The sequence below is a fragment of the Dipodomys merriami genome, unplaced genomic scaffold (assembly GCF_024711535.1).
Source record: "Dipodomys merriami isolate MVZ:Mamm:240054 unplaced genomic scaffold, mDipMer1.0.p SCAF_5, whole genome shotgun sequence".
NCBI classification, from domain to species: Eukaryota; Metazoa; Chordata; class Mammalia; order Rodentia; family Heteromyidae; genus Dipodomys; species Dipodomys merriami.
The window spans coordinates 6,533,382-6,552,775 of record NW_027206068.1 but is presented as its reverse complement, the minus strand read 5'-3'; the positions used below and the strand labels follow the sequence as shown (position 1 = coordinate 6,552,775).

The 19,394-nt window shown below is 39.7% G+C and overlaps 1 protein-coding gene across 1 annotated transcript in view; it reads left to right on the top strand.

Annotated features, from left to right (window-relative positions):
• Positions 1-19,394, top strand: part of Abca13 (ATP binding cassette subfamily A member 13) — a 395,335-nt gene that overhangs the window by 58,060 nt on the left and 317,881 nt on the right. The window contains exons 11-16 of the mRNA XM_069996010.1: positions 1,470-1,597; positions 2,552-2,652; positions 2,901-3,071; positions 6,457-6,662; positions 8,377-8,516; positions 17,579-17,693. Of these exons, the coding sequence (XP_069852111.1) occupies positions 1,470-1,597; positions 2,552-2,652; positions 2,901-3,071; positions 6,457-6,662; positions 8,377-8,516; positions 17,579-17,693 (861 nt within the window). The remainder of the gene's footprint in view (positions 1-1,469; positions 1,598-2,551; positions 2,653-2,900; positions 3,072-6,456; positions 6,663-8,376; positions 8,517-17,578; positions 17,694-19,394) is intronic.

The following is a 19,394-nucleotide window of genomic DNA, read 5'->3' as shown; positions in this document are numbered from 1 at the left end:
TCATGTAAAGAACTCCCTGTTTTCTCATTTAAAAACTATAGCCAAGGTATGAAACAGCCCAGATGCCCCTTAGTGGACAAATGAATCAAGAAAATGTGGTATATATACACAATGGAAATTTATCCATTAAGTAGAATGATATTACATCATTTTCAAAGAAATAGATGGTCCTGGAAAAAATGATGTTAAGTGAAATAAATCAGGCCCAGAAAGACAAAGGATACATGTTCTCTTTCATATGTGGAAACTAGAACTCATTTATAAAATTAAAAATAATAAAACCACAACAAATTTACCTTAGGATGAATGTGAGGATCTGACCTGTGGCATATCCCATCACTCCTGCTGTAATATTGTTTTCTAAGGGTATTGGAGTGACCATATCTGGGGTGATCCACAGATTTCAAAATTTATTTAAATTAATTAATCCTTGCCACTGATGGGGCTTGGACTCTAGGCCTGGGCTCTGTCTCTGAGTTTTTGTGCTCCAGGCTAGTGCTCTATCACTTGATCCACAGATCTACTTCTGGCTTTCTGTAGTTTAATGGAGATAAGAGTCTTATGGACTTTCTTGCTTCAGCTGGCTTCAGGTATGAGCCACTCTGTTTCAGAGATTTCAAAGTTGGTTTACTCATTACTTTTGGATAATTGTGACAATAATGTTTGAACATCCTTTCATACAAAGGATGAGTTCTGTTAGATACTCCCTTTCTCCAATTTAAATCAAGCAGTTACTGGTGTCCAAGTTTGTTTTTGTTTTTAAAGATTCTTACTCATACTTAGCAGGAAATCTTTTTTTTTTAAATCAATGTTCTGGCCCAGGAAGTCATACCCTTCTTTCCCACCCTGTGTCTGTAGTCAATTACTCACATTCTCTTATATTTCAAAGGATAATTGCAACCAAAACAAATGAAAGCATTGCCACCCTGTTTACTCTGAAGGACTTGGTGTCTCTACAAACCTTTTCACCTTCTTTATCTGTTCTTGCTCAAGTTGCTTCCATCAGGTAACTTGAGCCATGGAAGCTTTTCGATTATGCTCTGGGTCGGGGTGTGCAGATGCTGGTGAGCCAAAGACACAACAGGAAATACTCCAGCAATGTTTGACCCTTGAATACACACACCACTCACAGATAGGAACACTTGATGCCCTTCTCAGACCTCCATCTAGGTTCCACGACACACAGAATCATCTTCCCCTGGGGATAGCCCCCCTTTAAATTTTACCTTGGGTCTCATACATATTATTTGGGGACGAATTTCTTGGTCCAGTATGCAAAAGAACCTCTAGTCAGCAGATTGAAACAATGTAATGTGTCAAGTGCCTGGTTAGAAGGTGAAGAGAGGCATTCACTCTATGAACACAGTGCCTGAAGAAGTAGAGTATTTCCTTTGCATGGGAGCTCATGTCCCTAGCTGGCTCATTGAACTACCTTCCATTTCCTTTCCTTAATGCATGTTTGTCCTCAGATTTCACCATCTGCAGATATTTCAGACTATACTGCACAACCTACCCCCATGGCCACGTGTACAGAGACTGCAGCAGCTGGATGATGCTGTCAGAAATGCCATGGCCCAGGATTTCCATTTTGTCAAAGGTATACAGATCTGCTGTCATTTGTCACCCATTTGACGTGACATTTGTTGGTGTATGGACTTGCCACGATCTGACGGTGTTATAAAATCTGGAGCTAAGTCACGCTGGAGCTGTGTGACTGTTCATGCTTTACTCTGGTGTCATTGCTGACAGTGAGGGCACCTCCAGATGGATCCTCACCAGAAATTGCAGTCTGGGCTGGGTTATATGGTTTAACATATGCATGGACACATAGCACCAAGGATTCCTAAGCTGAAAAGATCCAAATGAATCACTAAGTTCTGGTTCCTCTGCTCCTCAGAGGGCTTGAGGCAGAGAATTGGGTTCCTCCTGGGTATGCAGAAAGCTCTTCTCTGAACTTACATTGACTCTGGTGGGTGTTGTTTCTTTCCTCCTCTGTGGAAGTCGGATATGCCTTAAAAGTGTTTTTGGTCAGTTCTGGAGCTTGAACTGGCCAGTTCTGGAGCTTTTGTGCTCAAGGCTACTTATCTGTCACTTAAGCCACAGTTTCACTTGTGGTCTTTTGGTGATTAATTGGAGATGAGATTCTCATGGCTTTTCCTGCGTGGCCTAGCTTTGAACTGAGGTGCTCAGATCTCAGCCTCCTGAATAGCTAAGATTACCAGCATGAGACACTATGCCTGGCCTTTTTGACTAAGTGGACTATAGTCTTTTCATCTTCTTAGGAGAAGAAAAATAAGATTGGTTGTTTTAGAAATACAACTGTCTCTTAACAAAAAAAAAAAAAAACCTCCTAAAGAGTCTTCAGAAAGGGAGAAATAGTGCTACAATGACTTCCCCCATTTTGCTTTCTGAGAAAGACAAGGAAATGTATGATAACAAGTTTATTGAAATGCCTAAGAATTCAAGTTAATGATTCATGCCATGCATCAAAGTCAAGTTTTAGAAGAAGCCTAACTTCAGTGAGTAATGAGTCAAATTATTGTTCTTGCAGAAATCCTTACTTCCCTGGAGACTTCAGCAAACGATTCTGTACAGGGTGGACCAGACAGATGGAAACTTAAAAAGGATGAGTTCTTTGGGGAGTTAAAGCAGGTAAACTACCGCTGAGAATTATATACTTAAGCCATCTTCATAAAACATTCAAGAAGCTCATCCAATATTCAAGGTTGCTTATGATGAGTTTGCTAGCAAAATAAAGTGAACATTAGGCCAGCTTTTTAAAAGAACTTTGCTTCCATTGTAACACTTCCATTGTTTAGTTCTACAGGTAGCTCTAGAATGCATACCACTAAATCTCTTGAAATGTTACTTACTCCTTTCCATTGTCATTAACCTTTTAGCTGCTGACAAAGAATGCTACTGCTATCTGCCTCAATGTGCACTCCTCCGAAGAAGCTCTCCTGACTTCTGGGAACTTTAGCATCTTGGGAGATGTCTGGAGATTGTTGTGTCACCATTCTGCCAATGAGACCAGTGTTTTAAACAAGTTGCTTGCCGCAGTAGAGGATGCTGTAAGTATTCCGCCATTAGATCTCTTCCAAGAGTACCAATTACACTCATGAATCAAGTTAAATTCACTGAAGATGCTAACACTTGAAACTGTAATTTTGACACAGAATATGTTGACATCAGCCTATATAGTTCAAAGAAAGTGGTTAAGAGTATTGCTGATTGCTCAGCCAGACGTGGGACCACAGTGTTTGGTAGGCAGAGAGTGGACCACAGCATGCGGGTATAGACAAAAGTTTATTGGGTAGCTCTACTTACTTATGTATGGCATACACACAAAGAAAGTAAATCTTAGTCGGTGAGCACGCCACAGTTTCCAAAAGTTTACAGGAGATATATGTGGCCAGAGGGTTACAGAAGGTGATATGCAAGGACAAAAGGTTACAAGAAATAGATGAGTCCAAAAGGTAACAAGAGATATACAAGGCACAAATGTTTTACACATAGGAGAAGTGTCAAGGGGTTGTTTATGTGTTTATGGCACCATTAGGAAGGGGCATGAAGAGCAAAACCGGGTGCCTTCCCCTAGGTCATGGCCAAGGCGCCCAAACTTTTGCCCAGACTCGGAAGGATTTTTCTCCTTCCTGCCGGAGCTGCAGCTGGCTAGGTGCCCTGATTGTTGCCAGCACTATGGAGAAATTTTCTCCTCGCTTTCCAGCACATATAACCTTGAATAGCACAGGAGTCCTCAGGAGGGGGTCATGTGAGTCTGTGCCTCTGACAAATGGAATCATGGCTGCCCTTTAATTTCATCCCGTTGTCTAATTGCTTGGGAGTGAATCTGTCATCTACCTGGCCAAGACCTGCCTGCCTGACACTCATTATATATACCACAAACTTCCTTTTTTGTTGTTGTTGTTGGTTGTGGGGCTTGAACTCAGGAGCTGGGCACTGTCCCTGAGCCTCTTTGCCCAAGTCTAGCACTCTACCACTTTGAGCTACAGCTCCACTTCTGGTTTTCTGGTGGTGAATTGGAGATAAGAGTCTCAGGGACTTTCTTGCCTAGGCTTGGCTTTGAACTCTGACTCTCAGATCTCAGCCTCCTGAGTAGCTAGGATTACAGGTGTGAGCCACCTGCACCCAGCCATAGTCCAAATTGCAAAGCACTTACTTCTGCCTCTCTGGTTTTCTGGTCTCTAGCATGCTCCAGTTTCTAGTGGCATTTGAGGGAAAATAGGGTGATGGGTTTGGTGATTGGTCAATTTGTAGCAAAGCTATGGTTTCTACTGATCATAGACTATGAAAAACATGTTTTTCCTACCACCCAGGAACTGGGCTGAATTTATCAAATGCTCACATGCGAGTGAAGAGTAGTTGTCTATTCTGAAAGAACATTATGTTCTAGACTAGCCTTCATTCTTTTAGATCCAGAAGTAAGTATCATAATCATGTTTTTTTTCTCTCAGAGTTACCTATTTAAAATAAACACTTTCTAGCCGGGCACCAGTGGCTCATGCCTGTAATCCTAGCTACTCAGGAGTCTGAGATCTGAGAAATGCGGTTCAAAACCAGCCCAGACAGGAAAGTCCATGAGACTTTTATCTCCAAGAAACCACCAGAAACCTGGAAGTGGCACTGTGGCTCAAGTGGTAGAGCATTTGCCTTGGGCTGAAGAACTGAGGGACAGCATCTAGGCCCAGAGTTCAAGCCCCATGACTGACCAAAAAAAAAAAAAAAGAACACTTTCTGCATAAACTATGAAATAAAACAAAATAATGAAATTAATAAAAGGTAAATGATGTCATAGAAAATGAAAATTGATACAGTAATGTGTGCATAGTTCAGTCAGGTCAAGGACTTGTAGCATCTTCTCTGACAATGCATGTCAAAGGAAATGGAAACACGTAGATGTTCTCCTAATTAGGGCAGAAGACATGAGTGCATTAGAGTGCAACATTTGAAATTCTATCACAAAGAAGTTTATGAACCTTAAGTAAAGTATATAATTTAGAAGCAATATAATTCTGGAAAGGATGCTAGACAGATCCCCCCCAGAAGTGTACTTGAAGTCACGCAAGCAAGCAAATCTACTTTTGCTTGTGGATATAAGCTCTTTCCTGTTAGAAAGACCCTTCTCAATTTCTGTTTATCTATAGAGCTCAACTCCTAGCCTGCATGGCATTTGGGGTTTCTAGGTCACTTACATATGAGATGGCTTTTCTGATGGTGCTTAGGGGATGTGTTCTAACAAAAGACCCCAGAGCTCAGCAATGGAAAACAAAACACCTTCTTTTGACTCTTATGATTCTAAGTGTCAGCAAAGTGGTTCTTCTGATGGCCTTATAGGTGCTGTTCATAAGATTGATCAGAGCGACTGTTGCTTGGATGCTTAACTGGAATCCTAGGGATCAGAAACTCCCCTTTCTAATCTAGTCTCAGAGTTTCAGATGGTCCCTCAGCCAGGTAGCTGGATTTCTTATATGACCATCCAGGAATCTCAGATATGAGAAAGAAGCGCAGGATGTAAAGTCTGTCACCACTGCTCAGAAAGGGTAGGCCTAGAATTGGCACAAGTTCACTTTTGCTGCATTTAATGAGTAAGTGCAAGTCAACCAGCCTGGATGCATTCTTTTTTTTTGGGGGGGGGGTCTGGTCGTGGGGCCTGAACTCTGGGCCTGGGCACTGTCCCTCAGCTCTTCAGCTCAAGGCTAGCGCTCTACCACTTGAGCCACAGTGCCACTTCCGGCTTTTTTCTGTTTGCTTATGTGGTGCTGAGGAATTGAACCCAGGGCCTTAGGCATGCAAGGCAAGTGCTCTACCACTGAGCCAACTTCCCAGCCCCCCAGCCTGGATGCATTCTGAGAGGGGTTTACCACAGTGTAAGTTTTAGGTCTAGTTCATTGGGACTATTTGGGGAGAAAAGGTAACTCACATGGCTGTACCACTGAGGTCTCAACCAATAAAAGACAGCATTAAGTGGAATGTGAGATGAGTTAGTTTGTTATTGGGTAAATTTTCAGTTTGAAGGAGTAACTTGGAACATGATAAAATTCAAATCTACCCAGGTGCTGGTGGCTCACACCTGTAATCCTCACCACTTAGGAGGCTGAGAAATGAGAATCATGGTTCAAAGCCAGCCCAGACAGGAAAGTCTGTGAGACTCTAATCTCCAATTAGCTACCGAAACCTGGAATCGAAGCTCTGGCTCAAAGTGATAGAGTGCTAGCCTTCAGCACCAAAGCTCGGAGACAGTACTCAGGCCCTGAGTTCAAACCCCAGGACCAGCACACAAAAAAATTGAAACCTAGACCTATGCCTTCCTACAGGATATCTGATACACAGTTGACTTGGACGCCTTGGAAAGTGAGACTAGGTAAGCTAGATCTCAAGTACCCATATTTGAATGACTTAATGTTTTATAAGGGACATTTTCTTTTTTCAATTAAGGATCATATTCTGCAAGAGGTCATTACTGGGCACACAAATACTTCAGCCACAGTATCTGAAGGGAGGTTGGGCTGGAAGGAACTCGAGATGCAGCTGTCAGAAGTGAGCCTTTCCTGTTCTCGGCTCTTCCAACCACCACGTGCTCATGCCTCAAGTGTGGACGGTATCTCTTGGGGTAGCTGTGAGCATCAACTTGTCTCCACAGTGTGAGTATGTGGGGGATGGAAAGCTGCTCAACACTTGGTTATCAACATGATTTCAACTGACCCGTGCTACTCAAAGATGGGTCACATAATACATTTGGTTTCTAATAAATTTATTGGATATCTATTAGAAAATCACTTAATTTACTTTAAAGGGATTAACCTATCGGTATCATTATAAAACATCTACAACTATAACATATTAAGCACTTCCATTAAGCTTAACTATTGGCTTAATCTTTCACAAAAAATTTAGTTTAGTCCAAGCTATTAATGATTGAAATTCTTGTTAATCTCACATATTCAGTTTTCACCTAGCTGGTAATAAGTTCTGTTTTTGTGTGCTGGTATGGAGGCTTGATCTCTGGGCCTTGTGTTCTTACTTGGCTTTCTTGCTTATGGCTGACACTCTTATCACTAAAGCTATGACTCCATTCCAGCATTTTGCTAGTCTCACAGACTTTTTTGCCCTTCAATAGTTTTCTAAGTTTCAGCTTCCTGAGTAATTTGGATTTCTAGTGCCAGGCTGGGCCATCTCTTTGACACCATATTTCTCCAGAAATTTTACCTTGTTTTTATTTTGTAGCATATACATATTATATATGTGATCAATTTCCACTTCCCTTGGCTGTTAGGAAGTTCATGGTAACACACACACACACACACACACACACACACACACACACACACACACACGAGAATATATTTTTCTTTGCCTCAAAATTCATTCTATATTATACTCTTTATTTTCTTCTTTCCTAACTCCTGATTTACTCTTTTTTTTTTTTTTTTTTGTCGGCCATGGGGCTTGAACTCTTTGCCTGGGCGCTGTCCCTCAGCTCTTCAGCTCAAGGCGAGCGCTCTACCACTTGAGCTACAGCGCCACTTCCGGTTTTCTGGTGGTTTATTGGAGATAGGAGTCACACGGTCTCTCCTGCCCGGGCTGGCTTTGAACCGCGATCCTCAGATCTCAGCCTCCTGAGTAGCTAGGATTACAGGCGTGAGCCACCAGCGCCCGGCTTTTTTTTCTTTTTTGGTGCCATCCTGGATCTTAAACTTAGGCCTAGATGCTGTTGTTAAGTTTATTTTTGCTCAAGATTAATGCTCTCCCACTTAAACTATAGTTCTGCTTCTGGAATTTTTGGTTGTTTGTTGGAAATAAGAGTCTTATAGACTTTCCTGCCTACTCTGGCTTTGAACCATGATTTCCAGATTTCACTCACCTGAGTAGCTAGGATTACAGGCATGAGTCACCAGGTATCTGGCTTTGATTTACTCTTTCCTATACTATATGCATTGCCAAAAATGGTTTTAAGTCTTTTTTTTTCTTTTTCTTTTTGTGGGTCATGGGGCTTGAACTCTGGGCCTGAGCACTGTCCCTCAGCAATTCAGCTCAAGGCTAGCACTCTACGACTTGAACTATAGTACCACTTCCGGTTTTTTGAGTGGTTTATTGGAGATAAGAGTCTTACAGTCTTTCGTGCCCAGGCTGGCTTTGAACCTCAATCCTCAGATCTTAGCCTCCTGAGTAGTTAGGATTACAGGTGTGAGCCACCAGTGTCTGGCATTTTAAGTCATTTTTTAAGTCAGGGTTCAGGCTTCATAAAAAAAATCATATATGGAGTAAACTATTTCCACTATTCTAATGCCATACATATTTGTCATCTGGAAAAATAATTAGTATGTTTAATTTCTTCTGGATTCTTTCTGATTGCAGAGTATTTCACATACTTGAAAAAGCCCAAATATACCTGGAACAAATAACCTACTGGCAAGCCTTCCTACGTTTCCTCAGGATTACTTGTGAAGCAGTCCGATATGTGAATATGCAAGGAAGTTTCCAGAACAATACAACTGGTAAGTCTGCTATCTTATGTGATGACAATATAAAGTGCTTCTACTCCTCAGAGAAGTAAGATGACTGTCATAAAATACTTCACAAAAGGAACATAAATTCGAAAATTGCTAAGTACAACTTGATGTTATGCATACTCTATTCAGTTTTTCTCTATCAGTTATAGTAAGACTCCCATGAAATCCTGCTTTGAATGGCCCCTGAGTGACTCATTTTACTATGAACATCATCCTAGTGGAAGAAACCCTTTTGAACAATAAACATGAATTTTAACAAGAAAGAATATTAGGAAGTTGAAATATTTCTTATCAGGAGTGTAGATATTAGTGAGAGGGCAGACTAATGAGGAAAAGGAAGGGAGCTAATGTCAACACAATATTTTATATACATATATAAAAATGAAAGCCACATGATGAGGCTAGTTTGGGAAATGAGAATAGGGAAGAGACAATGTAGAGGGGCCATTATGAATAAGAGGCAATGTTAAAATGAAGGCTCCTGTACAATTAATTAATGTCAATTAAAAAACCATACTGAGCTGGGTGTTGATGGTTCATGCCTATAATCCTAGCTACCTGAGATCTGAGGGTCATGGATTGAAGCCAGCCTGGGAAAGCAAGTCTGTGAGACTCTTATCTCCAATAAACTACTCAGAAGAATCCAGAAGTGTCTCTGCAGTTCAAGTCATAGAGTGCTAGCCTTCAGAAAAAGAATCTCAGGGACAGTGCCCAGGCCCTGAGTTCAAACCTCAGGCTTGGCACAAAAAAATCATACTGGTTTACATGAAAATAATTATACATACAGACTAATAATGATCTGACTTAGTAGAGTTCTATGGAACTTTCTGTTTCTGTAGAACCTGGAAGTTTTTTTTTGAAGCTGTGCCAGTCTTTGGGATAACAGAGATTTCCCCATGAATTGTCTAATTGTGAGGTAATACCATTTATATTATAGGGAACTTTTGGTTTGGTTAAGCTGTCAAATATATATGTTTGATGTGAAATGCCTTGCATATCCTGATAAGACAATTGGCAGTTCCTAGATGGGGCTGGTTGTCAAGGAGTCAACTGTGTGACTGAAGGGTTTCAAGTGTTACCCACCTTACCCCAACTGATCACCTTCTCCCAGAGGAGAGAGTTAATCACAAAGAAAAATGTTTTAATCAGCCACCATACATAACAAAGCCCCCATAAAACCTCAGAGCTCCCTGGATCCGTACAGAGCTTTCAGGCTGATGCACGAAGCTCTTCACCCCAACCTTCCTGCCATCCCATGCTCTGTGCATTGCTCTCTTCTATCTGGCTCTTCTTTGGTTTTAGCCTTTATAATAACTCAATAACCTAGTCAGGAAACTGTTTTCCTCAGTTCTGTGAGTTGTTCTAGGAAACAGAACTCAAAGCTTCATAAAAACTCCCACCGGTGTAGCATGATTTCTGTTTCTACCTGGTGTCTCTTCTCATCTCTTTTGATTGGTCCTGACATTGTTCCACCTCAGTGGGACTGTCAGCATCTCCTTAGAATGCCTGCACCTTGAGTGGTTTGGGGCTGACAATGGACGTTTCTTGTTTTCTCTTCTGTGGTGCGAAAGTTTTTGTTTCTCCCTTCCGCTACAAATTTCTGCTTTTAAAAACCACCAGAGTATCTCCTTCTGTGTCTCTCAATATCAAACCTACACAACCCAGGGTTGGTCTTTGCATTTGTTCTATGATATAGGAAACTCTGTTCATCTTAAAATATTTGTCTGCATCTTTCTGGGTTGGTTGAGCTTTCTACACCTTGATTTTTTATTTTTTTCTGCTTTGTCTTGCTTTTTTTTTTTTTTTTTTTTAATTGTGTATTCTTGCTAGTAGGCACTTCTTGGCTTACTGTGGAAAATGACTTAGATAAGATTTCCAGGGGCTGGGAAGGTGGCTAAGTGGTAGAGTGCTTGCCTTGCATTCATGAGGCCCTGGGTTCTATTCCTCAGCACCACATAAGCAAAAAGAAAAAAGCTGGAAATGGCGTTGTGGCTCAAGTGGTAGAGCACTAGCCTTGAGCTGAAGAGCTGAGGGACAGCACCCAGGCCCAGAGTTCAGGCCCCAAGACTGCCCGGCCCCCTGAAAAAAAAAGATTTCCAATCTGAGGATAGTGATGCATGTATGTAATGCCAATACTCAGGAGGTTGATTGAGGCAGGAGGAACACTAGTTCAGGGCCAGCCTGGAGTACTAAGGGAAAGCCTGTCTCCAAAAAAGAAAAAAATCTCAAGGTTTTTAATGTAATTTTTCTCCATTTCCCTTTTCATTGGTAAACTGTAAGATTCTGTTCTTAGCTCTAGTGTTCTGAAATATTATTGAGACTTTAGAACTTAGGAACTTAAAAAAGTCATTATATTATGTATTCAGCATAGTCTTTCTACTTGGTAGTAGACATTTTGGAAGACATTCTTATATTATTTCTTTGGTCATTTCAAATTGTTTATGGTTTCTTCTCTTTCTAAAATGTTTTAATAGTTTTTTTCCCTTTGGTACAGTTGCCTAATTTTATAATCTTTTCGTATATTTTCTCTTCTAATTTCTGAGATTTTTTTTCTTAACTTTATTTAAAGTACTAGCACATTTTTAACTTCTGTAAACTTTTCCTGGCTTTATAGATATTCATTAAAATAGTTCGTTGTTCTTATATCTACTTTCTTGACTGAAGGTGAGTCCTTTATTTTAGAGTTTGAATCAATATTTTCTAATTCAGCTGAGTTCTCTTGTCTGTGAATGATCTCTATCTTCCATAAGAAAGTTTCTTTAAGGTCTCAGCCTCTTGCTGTCGATTTCTTTTTTTTTTTTAATTGTGAAAATACTGTACAGAGGGGTTATAATTACATGGGCAAGATAATGAGTACATTTCTTATCAAGCATTGTAGCCTCCTCCTTTGTTTCCCCTTCCCATCCCTTCTGATCCTTTCCCATCCTCCTCCTGCCCCCCCAATCTTCCCTGCTCCCCCCTTCCCCCCCACCAAAGTTGTAAAGTTCAGCTATCGATTTCTATGTGAGAATGAGTCACTAAAATATTCACTTCACAAGAGCTTGCCTGTCACCTATAGCGCTTCCCTTTAGGTAACCAGGTGACAGTGACTAGGTGACAAGCCGCTCTTCCCTGGGATGATCTTCAACCATTGGTACGGATGTGCATCTCTTCTGTAAGGCAGGCTGGTTGTTTTGAAGCCTAAAGAGCAGAATTCTCTAAATGAAGGAAAGGATTGGACTTGGCTGCCAGCATTGTGACAAACAAATGAAAGAGAATGATGAAAATTTTGCTAATTGCTATGAGAACATTAAATGATTCTTGATATGTAAAATCCACACTGTCAACCTTGGTACCCATGTCTTCCATTTCCTTGAACCCACAAACCATCAATCTTCTGATGACATAAAGGAGGAGTTGCCTGGCTGTAGTGATGAAGAAAATTTGTTAGCATTTTCATTATTCAAAGTTATACCTTCACAAATCTGCTTATTTTTAATTCTGCATCTTGTACTTAAGAGGTTTGTGGGGGTTCTATAAAGAAACTCATTGTCCCCCATTTTTTATATGTTTTTATTGTAAAAGTACAGTGCAGAGGGGTTATAGTTACATGAGTAAGGTAATGAGTACATTTCCTATGGAGCATTGTTACCTCCTCCTTTGTTTTTCCCCTGCCATCCTTCCCTTCCCCACCCCAAGTTGTAAAATTCGATTTCAACATAGTGTCTTGTACATCTGTCAACTTGTATCCTTATTTCAACATTTTGTTATTTCCTTTCCCCTCCCCAAATTAGAAAAATGTATATACAAGATGCAGGAGGCTGGGAAGGTGGCTCAGTGTTAGAGTGCTTGCTTGCATGCATGAGGCCCTGGGTTTGATTCCTTAGCACCACATAAGCAGGAAAAGCAGGACGTGGTGCTGTGTCTCAAGTGGTAGAGCAGTTGCCTTGAGCTGAAGAGCTGAGGGACAGACAGCAGCCAGGCCCAGAGTTCAGGCCCATGACTGACCTCCCCCCACCAAAAAAAAAAAAAAAATCTGTTTTCCATGTGTCCTCATTTATGCCAGGTGCCAGTGGCTCACACCTGTAGTCCTAGCTACTCAGGAGGCTGAGATCTATCTGAGGATCACAGTTCAAAGCCAACCTGGGCAGCAAAGTCTGTGACTTTTTTTTTGCCGGTCATGGATCTTGAACTCTGGGCCTGGGTGCTGTCTCTGAGCTCTTCAGCTCAAGGCGAGCGCTCTACCACTTGGGCCACAGTGCCACTTCTGGCTTTCTGGTGGTTTATTGGAGATACGAGTTTCATGGACTTTCTTGCCCGGGCTGGCTTTGAACCATGATCCTCAGATCTCAGCCTCCTGAGTAGCTAGGATTACAGGCGTGAGCCACCAGTGCCTGGCTAAGTCCTTGAGACTCTTATCTCCAATAAGCCACTGGAAGACGGGAAGTGGCGCTGTGGCTCAAGCGGTATAGTGCTCGCCTTGAGCTGAAAAGCTGAGGGACAGCGCCCAGGCCCAGAGTTCAAGCCCCATGACCGCCAAAAAAAAAAAAAAAAAAAAAAAAGACACAGGTCACTGGAATCAAATACAGTGAAAACGGGTAGGGGAAGAACATACCAAAGAACCAAAAAAAAAAAAAAAAATCACATAGTACATTATAAATACATTAAAAACAATAGCAAGAAAGAAAAAAAAAACCCTGCTATGTCCCTATCTTGGGGCTCATTTCTCTTAGCATCATCTTATATGGTCATGTGTACATAGCTTTATGACCTTTTCTGCTTGTCCTAGACATATACTAATTATTGCAAACAAGGGAAACCATGGGACCTATGTTTCTTTGGGCCTGGCTTACTTCACTTAATATAATTTTTTCCAGGGCTTTTCATTTCCTAACAAATGGGGCAATGTCATTCTTTCTGATGGAGGCACAGAATTCCATTATCTATATCTATATCTATATCTATATCTATATCTATATCTATATCTATATCTATATCTATATCTATATCTATATCTATATCTATATCTATATCTATATCTATATCTATATCTATGTCTCTATCTATCTATCTATCTATCTATCTATCTATCTATCTATCTATCTATCTATCTATCTATCTATCTATTTATCTATCTATATCACATTTTCTTGATCCATTCATCTACTGAGGCCATTGTCCCCTTTTTGAATTCTTTTTTAAGCTTAACCCGACCTTTGGTTTTCTTCTGTATCTTAACCCCCTCGTCCATTTGATTCTTATTTCTACATGTTGTTAGTTTCTTCTGCTCTTCTTTCCTTTTCTGATTTGTTTCACTATGGGGTTTGACACCTTTCTATTTCTAGTTGCTGTTTTAGTGGTTCTTGGGGAATGAGGCATGTGGTTGATCTTCCAAGTAGGTGTCCTCAGGAAAAATGTCTTAACAGTTAGAGAATCCAGAATTCCCCCATTTTTCTTGTCATTAAGATGGTCAAAAGGAGACTGAGCTGGACACTGGTGGCTTTTGTCTGTAATCTTAGCTAATTAAGAGGCTGAGGTCTGGAAATTGTGGTTCAAGCCAGCCCAGACAGAAAAGTTTCCTAGACTCCATTGATAAAACAACCATCAAAGTTCAGAGCTGGAGGAAATTATATAGCTTACTTTATTGGGTTCTTAGGAAGCGTATATGAGATGTTTGCAACATAGCACAGACTTACAGACACATACAATAGATACCAATTCCTTCTTCTTCCTTCATTGAAAGTGTCAGAATTACAATGCAGCACCAATATTTGCCAGGGAAATTAATGTGGAGGATTTTTTTCTTCTTTTGTTCATTAAAGGTATTGAAACTGCCTGGTTTCCTGATAGCATTAATATTTTTCTTATCTGTTGTTATTTACACACCAGTGTGTTAATCTAATTTTCTAGATTATTGCCATTATCTTTCTATTTCTCTATCTACTTATGCCAATTACTGAGGTATAATTGATGCAAATTTTATGCAATTTTATTTGTGAAATTAATATGAAAGTGGAAAAATTATTTGTCTCAAATTAGTATAATGATTTTGAGGATTTATTTTGTACTAATCCTGGGGCTGAACTCAGGGCCTAGGTACTGTCTCTTTTTTGCTTAAGGCTGTTTTCCTCAAGGCTAGTTTTCTGCCTCTTGAGCCACAGCTCCATTCCAGCCTTTAGTCTCACATACTTTCCTGTCTGGACTGTCTTTGAACTGTGATCCTCAGATTTCAGTCTCCTTAGTAGCTAGGATTATAGGCATAAGCCACCAGTGTCCAGCATAGAGGAAAATAAAACAGAGTTCTTGAAATATAATTGACACTCAATAAGACCCACATTTAACATATATAATTTGCTAAAATGTTGAGGTATGTTGTTATCCATAAAACTTGTCTCAGTTAACATAGCAGGCACTTTATCATCTCTGACCAACTACCTCTTGATTTATCTTTTGATCCATGAGTTGTTTAGAAGTATATTTATCTTTCAAATGTTTGGGATTTTTCAGATGTGTTTGTTATTGATTTTTGATCTAATTCTCTTAGAATTCTCTTTGTAGAAAATTCTATTAACATCAGTTAGATCAAATTTAATAGTATTGAATAAATTTTCTATATCTTTGTTGGTATTTTGCCATGATGTGGATTGAAATATCTAAATACTATGTTGATTTTTTAAACTTTTTCTTCTATTACTATTAGTTTTTGTTCATGTGTTATGAAATTCTTTTATAAAATATACAGTTTATAATTGCTGTATTTTCCTGAATATTTGATGCCTGTAATAATAAAACTATTGTCTGAACTCCAGTTTTCCCAATCAATACATGGTTTTGATTAGCCTTGAGGTACGTGCTTCTTTTCATTTATGTCTTCATATTTAAAGTGCACTTCTTATAAGTAACATATGGTTAGGTCTTTTAAAATCTGCTCTGACATGTTTTGGCTGTTTAATTGAACTGTTTAAACCGTTCAAATTGGATAATGAAAGCCAGTCATATGGTTCATGTTCTTACCTGGAAATTCCACCTCTCTGTCAGTTTTGGTTAACTTTTCTCTCATCATTTCCCTTCTTTTCATACTTGGTAAATTTTGATTAGATGCCACATTTCACCTTATTTTTGCTGGTTATTTTTGTATTTTTGGAACCAACTTGTTTTATACTAGTTTTTAAAAGGGTTTCTACCCCTTCTCTTCCCTCCTCTTCTTTTTCTCTTGTTTACTTTTTGTTTGTTTCTTTCTTTTATTCCTTTTGTGCCAGTTCTCAAGCTTGAACTCAGGCCGTGGGCACTGTCCCTGAGCTTTTTTACTCAAGGCTAGTGCTTTACCACTTGAGCCACAGCTCCACTTCTGTTTTTTGGTGGTGAACTGGAGATATGAGTCTCATATACTTTCATGCTTAGGCTAGACTGAAACCTCAATCCTCAAATCTCAACTTCCTGAGTAGCTATCTTCTTCTTCTTCTTTTCTTCTTCTTCTTCTTCTTCTTCTTCTTCTTCTTCTTCTTCTTCTTCTTCTTCTTCTTCTTCTTCTTCTTCTTCTTCTTCTTCTTCTTCTTCTTCTTCTTCTTCTTCTTCTTCTTCTTCTTCTTCTTCTTCTTCTTCTTCTTCTTCTTCTTCTTCTTCTTCTTCTTCTTCCTTCTTCTTCTTCTTCTTCTTCTTCTTCTTCTTCTTCTTCTTCTTCTTCTTCTTCTTCTTCTTCCTCTTCTTCCTCTTCTTCCTCTTCTTCTTCTTCTTCTTCCTCCTCCTCTTCCTCTTCTTCTTCTTCTTCTTCTTCTTCTTCTTCTTCTTCTTCTTCTTCTTCTTCTTCTTCTTCTTCTTCTTCTTCTTCTTCTTCTTCTTCTTCTTCTTCTTCCTCTTCTTCCTCTTCTTCTTCTTCTTCCTCCTCCTCCTCTTCCCTTCTTCTTCTTCTTCTTCTTCTTCTTCTTCTTCTTCTTCTTCTTCTTCTTCTTCTTCTTCTTCTTCTTCTTCTTCTTCTTCTTCCTCCTCCTCCTCCTCCTCCTCCTCCTCCTCCTCCTCCTCCTCCTCCTCCTCCTCCTCCTCCTCCTCCTCCTCCTCCTTCTTTCTTCTTCTTTCTTCTAATGTGGTACTGGGGAATAAACTCAGGGCCTTCCGTATGCTAGGCAAGTGTTCTATTATAGATCCTAGCCTCAGGATCTTGCTTTAAAGATTTAGGAGACAAAACTGACCACATTTTCATTCTGGTTGTAGATAATACTTACAATCGATACAAAATCCTTTCTACAGATTCCTCTCCACCACTGATGACTCATCCATGATTCTATTCTGGCTCAAGGAAATAAGCTTGTATGATCACTAAGCAGTTTATCATTAATCACTTTGGGATTGAATTAGTTAGTCTCTCATGGCATCCTCACACAGATGATTAGTTGTCAGCTGGTAGTAGATGGAAGATTGTGCTGATGTTCTTGTTTGTGCAGCCCTCTCTTGCCCTCTGAGGACCATTGTTGTCTCCCAACACTGAGCTCCATCTGTTGAGCTCAGCACATGCACTGGCTCTGGTTTCTTTTTCATATATTAGGACCTGGACCCTCTTTTAGTAGTCAACTGAGACAATCAACCCTCTTTTAGTAGTCAACTGAGATAATCAGTCATCCATCTTACCCTGTTTGTTGTCAATCTGCAATTTGTCATTGTTCATTGGCTAGTGGTGTATCATCTTTTCTGGAGGCAGATGTCAAATCAAGGAGTCATCTTCATTTTTAACATTTTCAGTCTTTTCTTGTGTGTGAATGTGTGCATGTGTGCAGAACTGAGGCTTGAGCTCAGAACTTCTCTCTCTCACACTCAGGTTTTTAGCTCATAGCTTGTGCTCTACCACTTGAGCCACAACTCCACTTCCAAGTTTTGCTGGTTAATTGGAGATAAGGGTCTTTTGAACTTTTCTTTCCAGGCTGACTTTGAACCCAGGTCCTCAGTAGCTAGTATTATAAGATGAGCCATTAGCACCTGGCTCATTTTAAACCATTTTAAGTGAACGTCTGTGGCATATTTTACTCAACTGGATTTGTCTATTATGCTCAATTTAATGTCAATATGTTTCTACCTAGTGTTCTCTGAGGACTCTCCTTGTTATAAAGAAAACATAGATTGGAAACTCATCAGCAATAATTATTTTATACTTTTAAATAATTTAATGAAGTCTCCAATAACTTCCATCTCCAGGTAAGTATTTGGAATTCAACTTCCAGATACAATTTAACTATTGTCTGAAGATATGTAAAACTTATTCATAGGCTATTCATTCTTTACTATCTATGAGATTGATTTAAGCATTGCCACAGTATTTCACATTAGGTAAGCTATTTATTTATAAAATGCATAACTTAGGTTTACATGGATTTTGAGAGTATAGATTATAGTAATAATTTTCCTGCAATTGCACTAAGATTTATAATGGATATTGTTAAAATGAGATGTTTTTGGAGAAATGGTCTCATCTAGTTGCTTAGAGTTTTGTCATGGGATCAATGATTTAGGTCTTCATGGTTCTGGAGGTGTTGGGAAAAGAAATAATCTTTAGGTATAAATATGCCAGATTATTTCCTGCTCTGCTGTTTCAGCATGTTTTGAGATGGGGATTCTTACACATGGATACAGATGCTATATCCATTTGTAAAGTACTCATTGTTTGTGAGCTGCATTAGGACTTAATGGAACAGGAGCTTTGTATTAGAAGAGTAGCATCCAACTTCACAGTGGACCAAATTTACATGTGATGTTTGCTTAAAGCACAGATGTCATACTTTGCTTCAGCTTTACTTCTTCAGTCTTACTCTTCATTTTCTCTATCAATTTTTCTAGCATGGGATCAAGATTTCTCTGTTGTTCAGCAAATTCCATAGAAGGTTCTCATGTGCACCAAAGTCTGAGAACCATTCTGCTACACTACTCTGGACCTGAGGTTCATCACCCTGGAGGGATTATTATGATTATTTTTGTGCCTGGGCACTGTCTATTAGCTTTTTTTGCTCTAGGCTGGTACTCTACCATTTGTTCCAGTGCTTCACTTCTGGCTTTTTTGGTGGATTATTGGAAATAAGGGTCTCATGGACTTTCCTGCCCAGCCTGGCTTCAAACTGTGATCTTCAGATCTCAGCCTCCTGAGTATTTAGGATTAAAGGCATGAGTCAGTAGCACCTTCTGCCCAGTGATCAGTGGTCATGGAAGGACAATGGAAGGGACCCCCTAAGAATCAGTTTCCTCCTCATGGCAAAATGATAGCTCCTCACTTTCTTGAAACCTGAACTAAGTAACAGTCCCAAAAAGATGATACCAGCCAGGCACCCTGTACCCTGGCACCAGCCAGGTACCCTGCCTGTACTCCTAGCTACTCAGGAAGCTGAGATCTAAGAATTGCAGTTTGAAGACAGCCCGGCAGGAAAGTCTGTGAGACTCTTATTCTCAATTGATTACCTAAAAGGCTGGAAGTGGAGCTATGGCTCAAGTGGTAGAGAGCAAAAAAAAAAAAAAAAAAAAGCTCAGAAATAGCACCTGGGACCTTAGTTCAAGCTCCAGGAACAGTGTGCATGTACACACCCATACCCACCTACCCACGAGCACAAAGACCACACTAAAATTAATCTTATAATTTTGTATTTCTAGACTCATCACAGTCAGTGTCTTTCATGAAAGATGCTAGTTAATTAGGTGTTGATTTAGTGAATACAAATATTAAAGACCAATCATAATTGACATTTAGAGAGTTAAATTCAAAACAACAAACCTGGCCTATGTCCTGCTCATACCACATGCTAACAGTATGAATTCATTCATTACTTTAAATAAATGAAAACATTTTTCTCATGCAATGGGAATAATGATTAAAGGCTATTGTAGGAATGAATTAAGGCTATTAAGGTGCTT